The sequence below is a fragment of the Oryza brachyantha genome, chromosome 1 (assembly GCF_000231095.2).
Source record: "Oryza brachyantha chromosome 1, ObraRS2, whole genome shotgun sequence".
In the NCBI taxonomy this organism is placed as follows: domain Eukaryota; kingdom Viridiplantae; phylum Streptophyta; class Magnoliopsida; order Poales; family Poaceae; genus Oryza; species Oryza brachyantha.
Window position 1 is genome coordinate 31,382,709 of NC_023163.2, and position 18,826 is coordinate 31,401,534.

The 18,826-nt window shown below is 40.8% G+C and overlaps 3 protein-coding genes across 4 annotated transcripts; 2 read left to right on the plus strand and 1 right to left on the minus strand.

Annotated features, from left to right (window-relative positions):
- The first annotated feature begins 594 nt into the window (after positions 1–594).
- On the plus strand, positions 595–2,800 carry LOC102715171 (delta(3,5)-Delta(2,4)-dienoyl-CoA isomerase, peroxisomal). Its single transcript, XM_006646568.3, has 2 exons — positions 595–1,340; positions 2,362–2,800. Exons 1-2 carry the CDS (start codon positions 662–664, stop codon positions 2,550–2,552), a joined length of 870 nt encoding a protein of 289 aa, XP_006646631.2. The 5' UTR covers positions 595–661; the 3' UTR covers positions 2,553–2,800.
- Positions 2,801–3,583: 783 nt separating this feature from the next.
- LOC102711390 (probable protein S-acyltransferase 7) lies at positions 3,584–9,927 on the minus strand. 2 transcript variants are annotated; one of them, XM_006645198.2, is made up of 5 exons: positions 9,880–9,927; positions 5,826–6,008; positions 5,042–5,338; positions 4,478–4,711; positions 3,584–4,390 (listed from the first exon to the last, which is right to left on the minus strand). In XM_006645198.2, exons 1-5 carry the CDS (start codon positions 9,898–9,900, stop codon positions 3,950–3,952), a joined length of 1,176 nt encoding a protein of 391 aa, XP_006645261.1. In that variant the 5' UTR covers positions 9,901–9,927; the 3' UTR covers positions 3,584–3,949. The 2 variants fall into 2 exon arrangements, with proteins under 2 accessions (XP_006645261.1, XP_040379950.1); XM_040524016.1 differs by lacking the exon at positions 9,880–9,927 and adding an exon at positions 6,574–6,873.
- A 560-nt stretch (positions 9,928–10,487) lies between these two features.
- Positions 10,488–11,688, plus strand: LOC102715444 (NAC domain-containing protein 83-like). The gene is made up of 3 exons (XM_015837272.2): positions 10,488–10,780; positions 10,872–11,134; positions 11,221–11,688. The coding sequence occupies exons 1-3, from the start codon at positions 10,582–10,584 to the stop codon at positions 11,449–11,451; spliced, it is 693 nt and encodes a 230-aa protein (XP_015692758.2). The 5' UTR covers positions 10,488–10,581; the 3' UTR covers positions 11,452–11,688.
- Positions 11,689–18,826: the final 7,138 nt, after the last annotated feature.

Here is an 18,826-nt window from a genome sequence, read left to right on the forward strand (position 1 = left end):
CTTGCTATGGTAATTACGTCCTGTGAAGGCCTACCTAATCTCAGACCAATCAGTTCCAATGAAGCATGCATAAAATTACCAATCAGAAACTGATCACATTATATCTGTTGCTCAGATTGATATACACCACATTCCATTCTTACATGTAAGAATAGTCAGGGGCATTATCGCATTAGTATTACTCCCTTCGTATTTCCATAGATTGCACCATTAATTTCATGTACATTTCTCATTCGTCTTATTAAAAAATATATAATTATTATTTATTTTATTTGATTAAAATTATTGAAACTATTGCTAAATACAGTCTGTATTACAGGATGTTGTGGTCCTATGTTAGTAAATATGTTTTACAAGGTTGTCGTTGGGCTTTTCTCCGGTGACAAAACAAAACAAATTTCCAAATAAAAGTAATTTATGAAATTAAAGTTTTATATACGTGTTCTTTGCGAAAAGAACATGAAGTAAAATATAATAAAAATCCTCAAAACTAATTTTAAATTTAATGTTTAAATTTTAAATTTTAGTTTATATAAGAAAAAAGAAAAAACGAAAAGACCATACCTTATTCTCGTTTTGTCCGCCGAACAAGAACGTGAGAAGACGTCTCAAATCACTCGCGCCTTCACATTACCCTTGGTAACCCCGGCAACTCACCGCCATGGCCGCCGGCGGCGACGGCCCGCCCGAGGCGGAGCTGCGGCGGGGGTTCACGACGCTCTCCGTGGCGCGGCCGGACCCGTCCGCGGCGGTCTACGAGGTCCGCCTCGACCGCCCCGCCCAGCTCAACGGCCTCGGCCCGGACGCCTTCGCGGAGATCCCGCGCGCCATGGCGCTCCTCGACCGCCTCCCCTCCGCGCGCGCCGTCGTGCTCTCCGCCGCCGGCCCGCACTTCTGCGCCGGCCTCGACCTCGGCTCCCCCGGGGACCCCGTCACGGCCGGCCCCTCCCTCGCCGACCCCGCCGCGGCGGCGGAGGGGCTGCGCCGCGCCATCCTGGAGATGCAGGCGGCGCTCACGGCCATCGAGCGGTGCCGGAAGCCGGTCGTCGCGGCGGTGCACGGCGCCTGCGTCGGCGGCGGCGTCGAGGTCGTGGCCGCCTGCGACATACGGTGCTGCTCCAAGGACGCTACGTTTGTGCTCAAGGAGGTGGACATGGCCATCGTCGCCGACCTCGGCGCGCTGCAGCGGCTTCCGCGGATTGTTGGGTACGGGAACGCCGCTGACCTCGCGCTCACCGGCCGCAGGATCACCGCCATGGAGGCCAAGGAGATGGGGCTGGTGAGTAGGGTGTTCGATTCCAAGCAAGAATTGGATGCCGGCGTTGCAAAGATTGCAAAAGGTACTCGATTCGATCTTCTTGTATTATAATCTCATAATTCTATCTATTTTCTTTTAGCTAGTATTATCGTAGCTATTACTGCTTGAGAAGAAATTTTGCGGTATTTGAGAAATTACGTGGAGATACCAATTTTCTAGTATAAAATTTTAGCACCTCGAGGTACCTGGTAGGCTAGTACCTATAGGTACCAAATTTGTACACTTTGGTAACTCAGGGTACCATCTCTAGGATGATCAATAAGCTCAGCTTTACTACATTAAATGTGGCACATGAACTGTACAACCAGAAGATTTGTTTATCTTGATTCATAATTGACAATGAGATAAACTGTGGATAACTGTAGAATCATGTTCTCTATTGAGTTAATGTTGGACTGTATATCATCTTTCATTCAACAAGTCTTCAGCCTTTGCAGGCTCTAATTTGTGTACTTGGCCACGTTTGAAGTAAACCTTGTTCGGATTACTTTTATTTAAAAAAAGAGACCCTGCATCCTTCATTACTTAAAAATCACAAGTACCACAAAGGGAAACAATGATAACATGGATGATTTTGGCGCATGCAGCTGTAGATTTGCTAGTATTTTAGTTATACTATGTGGTACAGTGTTAGAAAACCTCAATGGCTCAATCCTTTCTAGGATAAAATATAAAGAGAAGATCGTTCTATTCATTTACCTAGAAAATGAAGAGATCATGCAGTCATGCCACCGATAAAAATACATAGACCATATGACGACTAACCACTTTACTACTTCAATTCAATGACAAACTTCACCTTTCCTTAAAGTCAAACTTGTTGAGTTTCTACTCCTGTTTAGACCCAACGAATAGTCAGCTATGATGTTTTGAGGATATATATTCCATATTATATTCTCCCCCTCAGTCGAAGAAGCTCGGTTTATCCATGACTTGATTGCAAATATTGTTTCATGACATGCAGATCACATTTTGTTGCTTATGCTAACTCAACAAGCTTGTCTTGTGATAAATATAGTGATGAATTTGTTTAACCATTTCAGAAATATCCGAGAAGTCGGCATGGGCTGTGATGGGAACAAAGGCTATTTTGCTGAGAAGCAGAGATATAACAGTAGAGCAGGGCCTGGAGCATGTAGCCACATGGAATGCGGCAATGCTGCGATCTAATGACCTGGAGGAGGCTATCAAAGCCTTCCTAGAGAAGCGGAAGCCTGTCTTCTCCAAGCTGTAATGACCGAACACCTTACCTTAACAGGAGAAAGTTGTGTGAATCTGGTACTTCAGAAAAGGCTTATGGGAGTTGACTGTATAAAATCTATGATCGCCAGTTGGAAAATATGTCAAGAACTTGCATAGTTACACTTAGTAAACTGGACCAGAAATGCGTCCATCAATAAATCAAAGATTTCCAAAATGTTGCTGTTTGGTTGATTTGTTCAACTGCGGAAATGTGGAATGCAGCAATCCTGAGTTCTCCAAGCTATAACGATCAAACGCTACAGTGGACAGGAAAATTGTGTGGAATGAATCCTGGTACTTAAGAATAAGTTGAGGTTGTAAACTTGTAACAGTAGCCAATATTTGGTAAAATATATGAAGTAAATGCTCCCTTTAACAAGCCAAACATTTTCACAATGCTGCGGCCTGATTAATTTGTTCTATTGTTTCCTTTTGTTTACTTTAGCTGTTTCTTGGGTAATACTCCCTCCGTTCTTTTTTATTTGACGCCATTGATTTTTTGATCTACGTTTGACCCTTCGTCTTATTCAAAAAATTTATATAATTATTGACTATTTTGTTATGATTTGATTTATTACTAAAGTAACTTTAAGTATGATTTATAATTTTGTATATTTGGATAAATTTTTTGAATAAGACGAAAGGTCAAACGTAAATAAAAAAGTCAATGACGTCAAAAAAAAAAAAGAACGAGGAGGGAGTATATGTTACCATTTTTCTATAATTGCTCCAAGCTAACTGATGTTACTATTGATTAATTTTGATCTGATGTCTATTTTTGTCATCATTTTGTGATTTTCATCACGTGCAAATAGTGAGAGGATGACTCTGGCATTGTTTCAAATGGATCCTGAAACCACGTTGCAGAGCAACACACTGACATTTCATGAGCAATTATTGAGCTAAGACGAGATGATTAGGTTACTACTTAGAAATGCTCTGCAGCTTCACATAGGCAAACTGCATATAGTAACTGTAACGACACAAAATCTCAAGCATGGAATGGCAGCTCAAGTGGAGTGGTTTTTGTCCACCGCAAAATACAATCTTGTTCACAATCATTGATACCAAAAGCTAAGTAAAGCAATCCCTTGTAAGTTCAGTGGTCCAACTATATACATACACAATTATAACTGATCTAATCTGGATACCTCACAACCAAACTGCTTCAAACCACTGATACAGGAAATACAAAGGAACGTAAGGAGGATCAGACAATAAAAAAAAGGAGAGATGGAAATGTGAAATCAACCACCCAGATCACAGGCCTAAGAACATCAGTGACCTCAAATCTCAACCCAAACACCAAATTAGCAACAAGCCAGTACTAAAATCCCTGAGCATGAGCATCTCACTACAATTGCATACATGGCCAACTAGACATTGTCATCATCGACCTGCTTCAACTCCCCAGCTTGTGCGCCCTGGCTGCATCACTGAGGAGCCTTGCTCATCCAAGCCTCCAACTGCGAGGGCGTCACGGCTCAGGTCTGGAGACGCGTTACGAAATCTGCCATCCTTGTCCTCCAACAAGTTGCTCAGGCCTGCTCCCAAGTCACCGATCTCAGCTGCCATCCTTGGCTCATCCCATGCCACTGGCTTTCTGCCCATCTCGATGTCACCAACAGCTCTCCCCATGTTTGGACTCATGAAGCCATTGGTCGGGCGAGGCCTCAGACCCTGATCCTGTGGAATTGGGACTTTCGCACGGAAGTTGTTCTTGGAGGCAGGGATTGCCGAGAAGAAGATCTCTTTAATGTTCTCCACGACTCCCCTGTTGTAGGGGTTGGCCCGTTGATCATAACGATATCTGAAGTTCTCATATGTTGTCTACAGAAGCAGAGGAACCAATAGTTAGAAATTAACTGAATATACGCACCACGCAAGACTACGACAGCTTCGGGAAACAGTATTTACCTGGTTCGTGCTCATGAGATACAAGTGAAATACAGACAGGCCACCAACAAACCATACCGCAATGAATGTGTAGATTAGCAGGGCAATAGAAGCAGGGGTCTTTGCCATAGCCTTCCATATCGTTATCTGCTCCGTGTTTCTGATCTTGATAATGTATACCCAGCAGAACCCAAAGACATACAGGCAGAGCAGAGTTGTTGAGAAGACAAACATATAAAAGAACCTGTAATTCCGCTGCACAGTCATGCAAAATTGTAAGGATGTTGAAGCACGCACACATGATATATTGATAAAAGCAGGAGACTGACAAAGTGAGAACTTTGGAACTGCCGAAATGAAGTATGTTAACACAACGTGAAGTAACTAACAGAGGATGGTTTCAGCACAAGCAATTTTATAAAAGTAGCAAACAAAAAGCACAATAAAGATAACGATACGTACATGATTAAACGAAAATAACTATTGGAACTTGGAAGGTCATACGATGAGATAAGCTCTGACCAGAATGGCTAGAACCCTGTGCATACTGTTTATGTAAGTAGGGTAATGTTTATATGAACTTACAAGTCCTATGCATTGCCCAACCCATGGGCAGTGATGGTCAAAACGTTCAACACAGTTGTTGCAGATAGAGCAATGGGAGCAACGAGGAGGCCGGTACAGCATGCAGGTGTCACAGTATTTTGTCTTCACAGTGATTCCATTGACAACAACGTCCTTCACTCGGGGCAAACGCGTTGGTGGAGTCTGGTTAGATCCAACTTCTGCATTGCCATCCAGACCTTCAGGTTCTGGAGGATGTGCATTCCGAGGTATGATACCTGGATCCCTACCAGAAGTGAGAAGTAGAAGGCTCAAGTCCTGAAATATGCCAGAAATTCCTAGATTGGTAAGTCTGAATGTATACATACATACATGTCCACTTCACAGTACGGAGGTTGGACACAAAATATGCAGTGCTAATGGACAGCCTACCCCTGGTATCTAAAAGCTCAAATTTATTGATACGAGCAATTAACACATGATGCACAATAATGTGACAACGTCGCAGGGCTCAATCAGATACATGAGATTTCACAAGCTGGCATATATATGTTCTTGAATAACTTGGCAAATTAGCATGCAATGTATTATAGCTGGCATATACATTTTCTTGAATAACTATCTATTAAATGCATAAAGTAACATAAAATCCAAAATAGATTCACACTGCATGCAATTGAAAACATGAGCTTGCAGTACATGTAACTAGACTCTAACCTATCTCAAACATCACATATACTAATTGACATACATTTGTGGAAACCAATGAAAAGGGTAAACTGAAATGGCTAACGGTGATACTTACATATGCTGTGAATACAACTGCTGCAATCATTACCGGTAACCCCAGACCATAAGAGAAGTTATTCATCAATTCTTTGGCAACGAACGCACAAAAGATTGACACTGGCGCGATGATGAGGAACATGGTGACGTACAGGGATCTTGCATCAGGTCCAAATATAAACCTCCCCTGAAGAATAAAAACCTGAAAAGAAACAAAAGCTGTCAGCTGCAATATCACACTTCCACATTCCTTAAATTCAAAAGAAATAACTTGGAGATCTCATACAACTGGCACCACTCCAGCTAGGTAGGCACTGTTGCCAACTTTGTCTATGCACACCTCACTCAAAATGAACAAAAGAAAAAAAAATCATTTCTCACTGTAACAGCAGTACAGCATATCATGTGGAAGGACTATTAATGCGTTAGTAATAACAACTAAAAATCATTAACATCTTAACTAGGACTAACCAAAACTAAGTACATTCCCAGGTACAAAAAATGCACGAAATCACGAGATGAAAGGCGGAATGAAGAGCACCCAACAGTGTAGAGCTCAACCAAACACTCCGAGCATTTTCGCAACGCAATCTAATCCTGCCCCCTATGAAGAAGACGGGTCAATTCGAGCCGCCGCCTCAAGAACACACAGATCCACACGTACACCCGAGAGAGAGAGAGAGAGAGAGAGAGAGAGAGAGAGAGAGAGAGAGAGAGAGAGAGAGAGAGACGTAGGAGGAGGGAGGAAGTGGGGCATTGGAGCTCACGTTGTTCCCCTTCCACCGCTGGTACACCAGCGGCCCATCCCCGCCAGCGCCGGCGCTTGCTCCGTTCATGGGGTGGCTCCCCTCCCCGCCCAGCCCAAGAAGCCGAGATCAAGCCGCCCTCGGACCACAGATCACGCCATGGCCGGCGGCGAGCCCGCCCCCACACCTCGCTCCTCCCCCTCACCCTCCGCCGACCACCCTCCCGCCACGTCAGCTCCCAATGCCGCACCCCCCGCCGCCGCGCCACCCCGCCGCCGCTGATGCCGGACGCCGAGACACACACGGAGAAGAGACAGAGAGAGAGAGATCAGACACGAAAGCGAGGGGTCGCACAGCCGGGGACGCGTAGTAATATGAGGTGCTACTACTTACGATTTTTTTATTATATTTATTTTTTGCAAAAAGCACCCCGAGATTTTAGGGTTTTGTTCCCCACAAGAGGTTTGGGGCCCCTTTTTGTAGCTGTGGTAGGTAGCTCTCCTTGCACTTTGTACATACTAGTATTGTTTAGTGATTCTGGTTGTTTTGTTTAGTTAAAGAAATTCTGTTTGATTGGGGTTAGTGTGGATGAAGGACAGCTTGCTGTCTACCAAATTTTGGGGTGGCAGGTTATTTTGGGGCGAGTGGTTGAACAAATTTGGGAGGGTTTGGTGTGTCCAAGTAGTTGTAGCTAGCTATTTACTATAAGTGTGATGGTATATTTAGTTTTGTTGTATTTATATTTGATGCACTAACTATGTACTATTATTATAATGTGAAATAAAAATGTACCCGCACAGAGAAAGGAGCTTTTGCTGCTGAATTGATTAGGTAAATATGTACTATTTAAACTTAAGAATAGATTTGTTTTATTTTTAAAAAAACTTTATATAGAATTTAGAAAACACTGTTTAATAGTTTAAAAAAGCTCATGAAAGACAGGGGTAGTTCATCCAAATAGCCAATTTGAATAGGGCAAAAAAACATATATTGCATTTGTTACCATATTTGTATTTTTTTTCTTTTAACATAATAAAAATACCAGTGGGAAAGATCAGGTAGTAAATTTTTGAATGTCATATATTCTAACTGTTTATCTATTTTATTACATAAGTTGCCCCTGTTGGGAAGAAAATACAGACAAATGGTTGTGCTAATAACAAATTTAAGAAACAAAAGCTAAAGTAAATTAACAACAGGGAAGATATCAGCATATCACCAGGGGGTGAAACGGAAAAACAGGCTGAAAGGTGGTAAAGGGAAAAAGTGTGCCAGTTGTACACTGCGCTGGGCCTCTCCACTTTTGCTTAAAAAACCCTGATTATTATACATGATTAACAACTTAAGCTGGATAATTTTGTTTACTAATTGCCTCATGATGGTATGCGTTTCAGAACATGTAATCACCAATGAAAAAAATCAACAGCATACTGTTAATTTCATTAATATTTACACTATGTTGTGATAATGCACCGAAAAGACAGGTATTAATTTCCTTGGCCCATACAACTATCCACATACCATATGGATAGGCTTGAACAGAAAATGTGTCGATGTGAGATGTAGATTGAAGTTTTAAATTACAGTTACAATTTAATCAAATGTTAACCTTTACATACCATATTTTCGCTTTCTGGGAAAAGAAAAAATGAAACAGTTTATTATGAACCAAAAAATAATTTGTGGGTACAAATGATTTATATACGTGTCTATAGTGGTTTAAAAGAAAATGTTATAAAATAAACTAAGATAAAAAATAATAATAATATCAAGTCATAAATTAAGTTTTAGTTTTGGCTTAGAAACAGAAAAAAAAAACAAGACTATGGGAGTCTTGTCTGAGACAATAGTGCTGGACCTGGGGCGAAACTGTACTACTGAATGGATTAAATGTCGCGAGTGGGCCCGACTAGGAGCAGGGCCCGCATGTTTCCCCGTACGGTGGGCCGAGCACGTGTGTCTAAAGAGAAGCCCAGTTAGAAAGGGTGAAGGCTTCGCATTGCACGGGGCCGAAATCGTGTGGGCCCAACGGGAGCGGGCACCCTTGTTGGGCCGGAACGAGGCCTGGCCCAACAACCGCAAGCAGCCTCCTCTCGCTTTGACCGCCTCCCCGGCGCCGGCGAGAGACAGGCGCACCGCCGGCTATTCGTGAATGATGAAAGATAACAGATTTTCAACGGCTATATGACGATATAAACGGTAAAATTATATATTTTTGAAATATGATATGCTGAAACCTCTCTATATAAATATTGACAAAAAAAACATACTCTTCCGAAAGTGTGCTCACGAAATTTGGCATTTCGGGATAAAAGAAACCATGAATAATACTTATTGGAGTCAAATATAGTTGTCTTTCATAATGAGATATGGTTAAAATATTCTAATGAACAATTTTATATTAAAATAAATTCATAAAATTTAAACATATTATTTGTTTTATTTTTAAAAAAAGTATTTTGTTTATACATGATCAAAATTTTAAAAATTTGACCACGCTCTCGGTCTCCGTCTCCGTCTTCGCCGTCGGCGTCGGGAGGCAGCAACACGCGTTCATTCCAGTCGCAGGTCAAAGGTGTTGACATGCATGGGAGCGTCTGAAACTCGCTTGCGAGTCGTACATGGATACCAGAAAGAGCCAGGCCGGCCTTGCTTGGCTTCTTCTTTGCAAACACACAACACACAAAAACAAAAAAAAAAAGAATAAAAAAAGGTTGGCTAGCTTGGCCGTGTAAGAAAGAAACAAAGAAAGAAGAGACCTTTTCTTTCCCATGCTAATCTGTCTCTAGTTTAGCTGCGTGCTGCACGAGAGAGAGAGATGAAGATGCCTCTGACGGTAAATTAATCATCTACTAATTAATCACTCTCTACGTGCTGAGAATGGAATGGTATCCAATGCAGTGCAGGTGAGGGTGAGGTAGGGGGTAGCTGTAATAAAGCGCTCAGAAGAAAGCAGCGAAGAGTGGGTGGTCTTCATAACGTGGAAGCTTCTCCTTCGTCTTAAAACTCTAAATCCACAGGATATCTCTAACTTTACGAATTCACGGCGAGGTAGTCATAAATTTCATTAGTTTATACATGACTAATTTTTTAAAATTTTTATATAAATTTTTCTAAATAAAACGAATGTTCACGTATTAGATATAAAAATCGAAAAATGACGGATGAAGGCAGTACGAGAGAACATAGGACGTCTCTCCTCGACGGTCTAAAAGGAGTCTCCCCAACCGGAAACAGAGTGGAGTAGCAGCAGCAGAAAGAGATGAGAAGGAATTTTGGGACAAAGCAGAAAAAAAAAAGTAGAGATGAGAATGATGTCTTGTTCACCTCACTCACAGCGATTAGCATGCAGCTTGAGCTGATCCCGAGTCGTAATATACTCCAATTCACAGATCCCTCTCGTCTCCGGCGACGGATATTTATAATAAATGTCTAAACTCGCGCCTTTTCTCTGCTCCTGCTTTTGGAGTCTTGTGCGTGCGGTAATGTGGTAAGGCTTGTTTAGCTCCTAAATTTTTTTCTAAAAATATCAAATTAAATTTTTAGACATATAAATAAAGCATTAAATATAGATGAATCAAAAAACTAATTGCACAGTTATGGAAGAAATCTTGAGACGAATTTTTTGAGCCTAATTAGCCTATGATTAGCCATAAGTGCTACAGTAATCAATATGTGATAATGACGGATTAATTAGGCTAAAAAAATTCGTCTACGGTTTCTAACCTACTCATGAATTTTTTTTTTTCATTCGTGTCCAAAAACTCTTCTAACGTTTCATTTTCCTTAAAAATTTTCTCGATCTAAACACGACCACGACGAGGAGGAGGAGGAGGACGGAGTTTTGAGTCTTCCTCACGCGACCGCCCCTGCCCCTGCCTGTGTCTGTCCCTAGCTATAAAACGCCGAGCTCCCCAACTACTCCACCTCCTCCTCCTCCTCACCTGACATGGGAGCGCGCTGCCGCTGAGCTCAGCTGACCGAGAAACCAGGCGCCGACGAGATCGCCTGCTTGAGTTTCTTGGGCTCATGGTTGCGGCGGCGGCGGCGGGTGGTGGTGCTGGGTTGCGGATGGTGCAGGCGGGGCTGCCGATAGGGTTCCGGTTCCGCCCCACCGACGAGGAGCTGCTGCTGCACTACCTCCGCCGGAAGGTGCTCGGCTGCCCGCTCCCCGCCGACGTCATCCCCGTCGCCGACCTCGCTCGTCTCCGTCCATGGGACCTGCCAGGTACGCGGCGGCGCTTCTTTTGAGGGAATTTCTTTTCGTTCTTTTTAGTGGTGGCGCATTGCGCTGACGGGGGAGACGACCGACGGGACAGGCGATGGCGACGGTGAGAGGTACTTCTTCCACCTGCCGGCGACGAGCTGCTGGCGCAGGGGCGGCGGCGGGAGCAGGGCGGCCGGCGACGGCGTGTGGAGGGCGTCCGGGAAGGAGACGCTCGTCGTCGCGCCTCGCTGCAAGCGGCCCGTCGGCGCCAAGCGCACGCTCGTCTTCTTCCACCGCGGCGGCGCCCGCTCCGACTGGGCCATGCACGAGTACCGCCTCCTCCCCGCCGCCACCAACCCACCGCCGCCGCACCATGTACGCGCCGCCGTGTACCCTACCCACCAACACGATCCTCCATTGACATGCGCTCACACATCTTCTTGCTGAATTTTGCCATCCAGATGAGCGGCCGCACGCCGGAGCCCAGCGGCTGGGTGGTCTGCCGCATATTCAAGAGGCCCACGCCGGCTCACCGCCGCTCTCCGCCGCGCATCCGGGCCGCCACGGCACGCCGGAGATCAGCCGACGACATGCCGTCCTCGCCGTCGTCCTGCGTAACCGAGGCCCGCGAGAACGGCGGCGAGGAGGAAGAAGAGAGCAGCAGCTACAGCGCCGCTTCTAATTTTCCATGAAGAGAGGTGTTAGCGTTGACTAGGCCATTAATCACCATGGTTTTCATGCCCTAATGAGCTCCCAATCTTTGTTCTTCTAATGTCTTTAACTAAGTAGCAACTCCTAGCAAAGAGAGAAACAGATCGAGCTCAAACAAAAAGAAGATCGCATCTTTGTTTGAGCTCACTGCGAATCCAGACTACAGAGTGTTGTTTTACTACCGGAAGATAATCGATTGTCCCTGTCATTTCATCTCCTGATTGATGACTGATTCCACCATGCAAATCTCAATCTGCTCACCCATTTTGCTTCCTTTTACTAATGTTTAACAACAACAATCTCACAATCAAACAGTCACTGCTGCTAAACCAAGCAAGAAACTGAACTGCAGCTACATAGGTAGCTTCAGTGCAAGAAACAGCAAGAACAGATGAGCACACAAAGGAAAAGGAGAGAATAAAGTTGATGCAGAGAAAGCATAGCAGAAAGGGCAAATGCATTTGAAGGAAGCAGAAAGGAGCAGCGAGCGATACTGATCGATTTGTGAGATAACGTGGTTGCGAGAAAGAAGATGCCTTTCTTCCTTCTTCGAGGGGCCCTTGGGAGCACAGGAATAAGGAACCTGTTAATGGCAAGAGGAATAGGAATATTTTTCAGACACTGCATTGCACTGAAGAGTGAAGACTGAACCTTCTTCCTCTCGGTGTTCTGTTCGTCGCTCTATGGTCCCCTGTGATGTGGAGCATCTATCTCACGCTTTGAATCGTAATCCCAGCGAATAATCGTAGGTGCAAGACTGAAGATTTGGAACAGAAAGAAATTTCTTCTCACGCACTGAAAGAAAGAGTGAAAAGTTTGTGATTCACCAGGCACTGTCACGAGCTGCAGCCAGATACTCAGATGGATGATTGAAGCATCTGCTTCACTTGATCTCGACACATCGACAGTGTAATAAGCTGCTGCTTTCTCCCCAAGAACAAGAAGAAGGGCTGAAATTCTAACCACGGGGAGCCGTACAGAGACGGGAGATGGATGCAAACGCAACACCTCACAGAAATGACTGTAGCTGCACGCAAACACTGTACCAGAAGCTATTTACTCTGAATATATTTTTTTCCAGACTGAAGATGTCAGGATGGCAACTGGTCATTGCAATTTGTCAGTGGCGTGGAAACAGTAGAGTCAAAGCCGTACTGATTAGACAGTAACAGAAGAGGAGGAAGAAAGGTTGCCAATAATCTAGATGGTGTCTTAGAGGGTGAAATAAAAATTTTTAGATGTTATATCAGATATTTCGGTGGATATACTTGGGGAAATAAAAATTTTTATATGTCATATAAGGTATTTCAGCTGATATGGTTTTTAGAGAAAAAATGAATTTTAAGGCTTTGCCTAGAAACCATAAAACGAATCTTTCGAGCCTAATTAATATATCGTTAGCACATGTAGGTTACCATAGCACTCATAGCTAATTATGAACTAATTATGCTTAAAAGATTCATGTCACGATTTCTTACATAACTATATAATTAGTTTTTTTATTTTATCTATATCTAATACTTAGCTGTCTAGAAGATTTTTTTATAGAAATTTTGTAAACTAAACATGACCTCATTCAAAAGGACGGGGTCGAGGGCCTTTTTCAGAGCTCCGGAGATGATAAACACCAGCACCGCATATCTAGCGAGCGACCAGATACACATGACAGCCGCGACCGATCAATCAGTGGCGCGGATGGCCGTCGCCGTCTCATCAGATCACTCACTAGGATTCTTTCGGTCACTCGTCCATTCAGGTCTTGTTTACTTTCCAATTTTTTTTCTAAAAATATCACATTAATTTTTGATATCTAAATAATTCATTAAACATAGATGAAAGAAAAAACTAATTGCACGGTTATGAAAGAAATCTTTAAGACGAATCTTTTTAGCATGATTAGTTCATGATTAGCCATAAGTGCTACAGTAACCAACATGTGCTAATAACGGAATAATTAGGCTCAAAAGATTCGTCTCGCGGTTTCTAGGCTAGCCGTGAAATTCGTTTTTTTTCATTCGTATCAGAAAACCCCTTCCGATATCCGGTCAAATGTTCGATGTGATGTTTTTGTCAAAAAAATTTTGGTGACTAAAGGTAGGATCATTACCAAATAAACGTACCCAAAACTCACCAAATTTTCCCAGGATTCAGCTCTTTACAATTTAGGCTATGAAATTCAGGTTAAATTATTGCTGATCAAATCAGGTACACAGTTTTCAGATCACTCACTATGATTTATTCATCCATTCAGTTTCAGAAACAAAAAAGAGGTTCTTTTTTTAGTATCCATTCACCAACAAACACACATAAAACTCACTGAATTTTCCCAGGATTCAACTGTTTACAGTTTAGACTATGAAACTCGGGTTACATTCTTGCTGGTGAAATAAGGTTTAGGGCCTCTTCGTTTTACAGGAATTTTATAGGAATTTCAGAGAAAACAGTTTAATTCATCCAGTTTTTTCATAAAAATTCTATAAAAAACGAAGAGACCCTTAGAGTTTTCAGATCAGTCACTACGATTCATTCATCCATTCAGTCTCATAAGCAAAAAAAGCATTCTTCTTTCAAGGATCCATTCACCAACAAACACGCCCAAATTCACCAAATTCACCAAACTCGTATGAAATTCAGGTGAGATTCTTGCTGTTAACGCTGGCTAGTACTAGCTCGTGACCCCAACAACCCTGCATTTCTCTGAAGAACACACGAGAGCTCGTGATCCTAACAGTCGGATCGCGCTCACGCAATCGGCGACAAAGAAGGGCAAACGCATGACGCTTGAAGCATCTGCGTCACCTGGTGGTCACACACAGGAGGAAGAAGATGACTTGGGATGAGGAGAAAAACAAAACAAAATAATCTTGGTGGTTTTCTTGTAGCTTCAGGCACACACTTTGACGAGATTGGGCAGCCATGGCAGCAACTGCAGCAGCCAGCAGAACGGAAATTATTATTGTGTTTGCAAGCAATGACCAGTGCAGGAGTAATAGGAGTAGGTGAAATATTGAATGAGACACATGGGCCGACTTAATTAATTATAATAAGTTAATTAGGCTATCGAATCTGAATATTGTGTCTTGCTAGGAAAGATGAATGAACTGAAGAAACAGCGACTTAATTAAACCTGATCTGTTGAGCATCTGCCTTGCATATTGTTGTACTACTCCAATTTCTCTGACCTGTCACCTTTGCAGTTGCTAGCAACATCATCTTTTACCAAAATTTATTTTTTTATTTAAATTTGCAGCTGATTTTAATGTTTTTTTATCAAAGTTTATTTTTCGGCCTTAACTTTTATATCACTAAAAATACATATATAAAAATTATATTCATAAATTATTTTTATTTATGCAAATATATCGTTTGACTTTTTTACGACAATCGCTCCCATATATGAGCATAAGCACTCAAGCGGTTGAGCATGCAAGCATCGGTTTGAGCTGATTGGCTGTGTGCACTGTTTAGTATCCATTTTAGGGCGTACACTGTGGATAAACTGGCGTTGCCCTTTCCTAAAACAAACCAATCCCAATTAATCACAACTATTTCAATTTTTTTCATCTACATAATTATCCCAACCAATTTATACACTTAACCATATTCTTTAATCTTACCTCTTCCTACTCCCCGTGGAAAACATCAGGATTTTCATAATAAATAGTTTAATTCTTCTAGAATTTCGTGAAATTTCTCTGAACGAATAGGCTATAAAAGTACACTTATTTTGCAGGAGAGAGTATATATCTCCACTGGTCGAGCACATAATATCATGGTGTTAGCAATAACCAGGTCATAATGTAGTAGAGTGACCCAGAAATTATTTAGGTGATCGTAGTACCCCAGTGCCACCTAATCATATGACACACGTCCATCTCCCAGAGCCCCAACGGCCAGTCGGACCCACAGAAAGTTACAAATCATTACGATGATTACAGAGCAAATTAGATGCTTAGAAAACAAACCTATTTAATCCAAAATTTAAAAATTAACCACTGAAATGATTAAAAGATAATATTTGAATATCTCTCTTTAGATTTATATATTAAATGCAAAAGTAGATAGATTTGAAACAGAGGCAGTACGTATACCCATATCGAGAATCCCTTTTATTTATCTAAGGACGGAGGTACTACTCCAGTAATTTGCTCCTGTGGCAGCCCACCGTCCATAACAATTACCTAATACTAAAAGGATTATAAGTTAATCAAGTGAGTAATCAGTCATCAACCTAATTAATCGACGTACGGACGAACGGTGAAGGAAGCCAACCTCCGCCGAAAGGAGGAGACGTTGCTTGCGATCATACGCCAAAATATTTTGGGAGCTCACACGCCAAATATTGTACATTTATTTCCCAACGAAAACGCACACGCTTCCGGTTATGTCTGCAAATACCCCCGAGAAATTGGACTACGGCACCAGCCATGTGTATTTCTACATCGTTTACGGGTGAGGAAATAATAATTAGTCGTAAATATAAACACACGTGAAAAAAAACGAAGACCAGAAAGTGGATAAACCGGCTCTACCATATAGTTTGCTCTTGGGGTTATCAGCTATTGTCAAGTTTCGGAATATAATCGTTAATTCTAAAGCAATTTAATGTTTCCCCATCGTAGTTAATATTTTTACATGGACTTTTATGATATGTAAAATGTTATTAGTAAATTATTTTTGGTCTCTAAGTGTTATGGCTTATGATGAGGTGAAAGAGACGCATCCACATTGAGGAATCTATAACAAAAGTACTAATCCCTCCGGAAAAAAAGAGACTTTAGGGGTGATGGTAGCCAAACGAAATATTTACAAATAAAAAACAATTTGTGAATTAAATTTTTATATATGTATTCTTATCAATCTAAAAGCCAAATACTGAAAAATAAAATTCAATGAAAAACTCTAAAATCAACTCTAAATTTAATATTAAAAATTAAAATTTAGCTTATAAGTATAAGCATAATCGAAAGGACGGGTGTGTTTATTTTTTAATCTACATCATACTGTATATGCATACTAAAATGTTCTTTATTTTTTTAAAATCTCAATGCATATGTTTTACACTTTTTCAAATACCAATACACTTATCCCTTGCTGTACCAAGTTATAATACAATAACTACTTAAAAATATGAACTTTTTTAGATAAATAAGAAAAATTAGGGGCTGTTTAGTTCCAAAAATTTTCACCATGAGAGAGAGGGTATTGCACATGCATGCACGCGAGGTGAGGTCGCTGCAACACCCATTTTCCGATGGTTGCTTGCTCCCTTTTCCAAGACCAAAAATCCATCCATCTATCCATCCGATCCATCAAAGTGTCAACCATGTCTCATCTAGTCTCTTTCTTCCTGACCCAAGCCAGCCACTCTGCCTGCCCTACTCACGGCACCGATCACCCCAAAAGTCTATGCCTCCATCTCACAATGACTATATTTTTCATTATCATCTTCACTAGACTTTATTTCTCGAGTAATTGCTACATTCATTTTTATAAAGTGAGAAATAAATACATCTAAAAATTATAATAGGTAAGGGCAAATGCACTATAATTTAAAATATTACAGTCGTTCTGTATTTGTAATGATTTGTGTAAGGTGGGTTAACAGGCAGGGTTTATCATGTAAAAATTCAAACGATATATTTGTAAAATAATAATTTATGAATAAAAATTTTATATACATGTTTTGAGCAATCTAAAAGCCAATCTTGTACAATAAACTTCGTTAAAATGCCTTAAAATCAAATTTAAATTTAAGGTTAAAAATTTAAATTTTAGTTTATAAATATAAACACAAGCGAAAAGACGATCTAAAATCTTTTTGGAACATACGACAGTACTGGCCGTGCATGCATGGTCTCCTCTCGCAGGTCATCGTGAATGCAAATCGGCCATACCAGCCATGCTTTGCTACATTTATTTTCGCTATAAAAACTTAATATTTGAAGTTAATTTTAAGAATTATTTTACTATAGTTTATTTTTCAGTATTTTGTTTTAAATTATTAAACGCACACGTATAAGAGTTTTAATTGTTTTCTTAATGGCTCATAAGTCATTTTGCTTATAATGAGTACTTCTTATAAAGTGAATGACAATTGAGTTCGAGTTTGAAAAGTAGAGTTAAATGTATTGAATGTTGAAAAATTGAAGGGTACCTTAGTACTCGTCCCATAAAGAGTATACTTTTTACATTGGTTATGTTCCATGCTTGACCGTTCTCTTATTTAAAAAAGTTTTTGAGATTATATTTTCATTGTTATTAGATTATAAAATATAAATAATACTATATATGTGACTATTTTTTAGATTTTTTTATAAATTTTTAAATAAAACAAATGGTGAAATATTAGATACGAAAATTCAAAAAAAAGGTTAAATTGAGACGAATGTATTACTTTTTAGCTTTGTATTGGCACCCGAAGGAGTGTTTCTAGTATAGCTGACTTGCTTTTCTCTTATCAGGTTGGAGCACACAGCAAGCAACCATATGAATATAGGGGTAGGAGAGCATACATGCATAGCTCATACTACTATGCACTTGCCGTCTAGCTCTGTGTCTCTCTCATGGTTCATATTTATGACGATGATGAAGGACGTGCACAACAGTATTAACAAATGATTATTGTCAAACCCACAACAGCAACAATGATAAATACAATTTGGGCGGACAGTACGTGCTTTATTTAATCTGGACAGATTGGACCAGCTTCTGATCTGTTCTATAGCTAATTATACTATTAGTCAAAGGGTGAACAGAGAAATGCGTTGATAATAATAATAATAATAATAATAATAATAATAATAATAATAATAATAATAATAAGAAAAAATTTTCAAAAGCTGAGAAAGAGCTCAAGATCAGCTACTTGTCTGAAGAAGATCATTCCCTGCTGATTGCTGCTGCAACTTGCATGCAGCTCATCAGCAGCTACTAGCTCCAAACCAACCGAACTCTAATTTGTTTTGTTGCTTGCCTTTGCTTGCTTGGTTGCTGCACTATTAATTTCCGAACCATTATTTTTTCGAGAGAGATCCAAAGCACATAGATGCATGCCACGTTCTTCTCCCCCTCTTGTTAACCCAGATTTCCTCTTTTTCGCGCATACCCTTTTCGAAGTGCTAAACGACGTGTGTTTTATAAAAATTTTCTATAGAAAGTTACTTTAAAAACATATTAATATATTTCTCATTTTTAGTAACTAATAATTAATTAATTATGTATTAATAAATTACAACGTTTTTCGTACCGATAACTAATCTGAACGGGCCGCAGTGGATGAATGAATGATATGAGCATTATATATTTTGAGACGACATTGGCATGTGGTGGAGCCCCATGGAGGGAGGAGGAAGC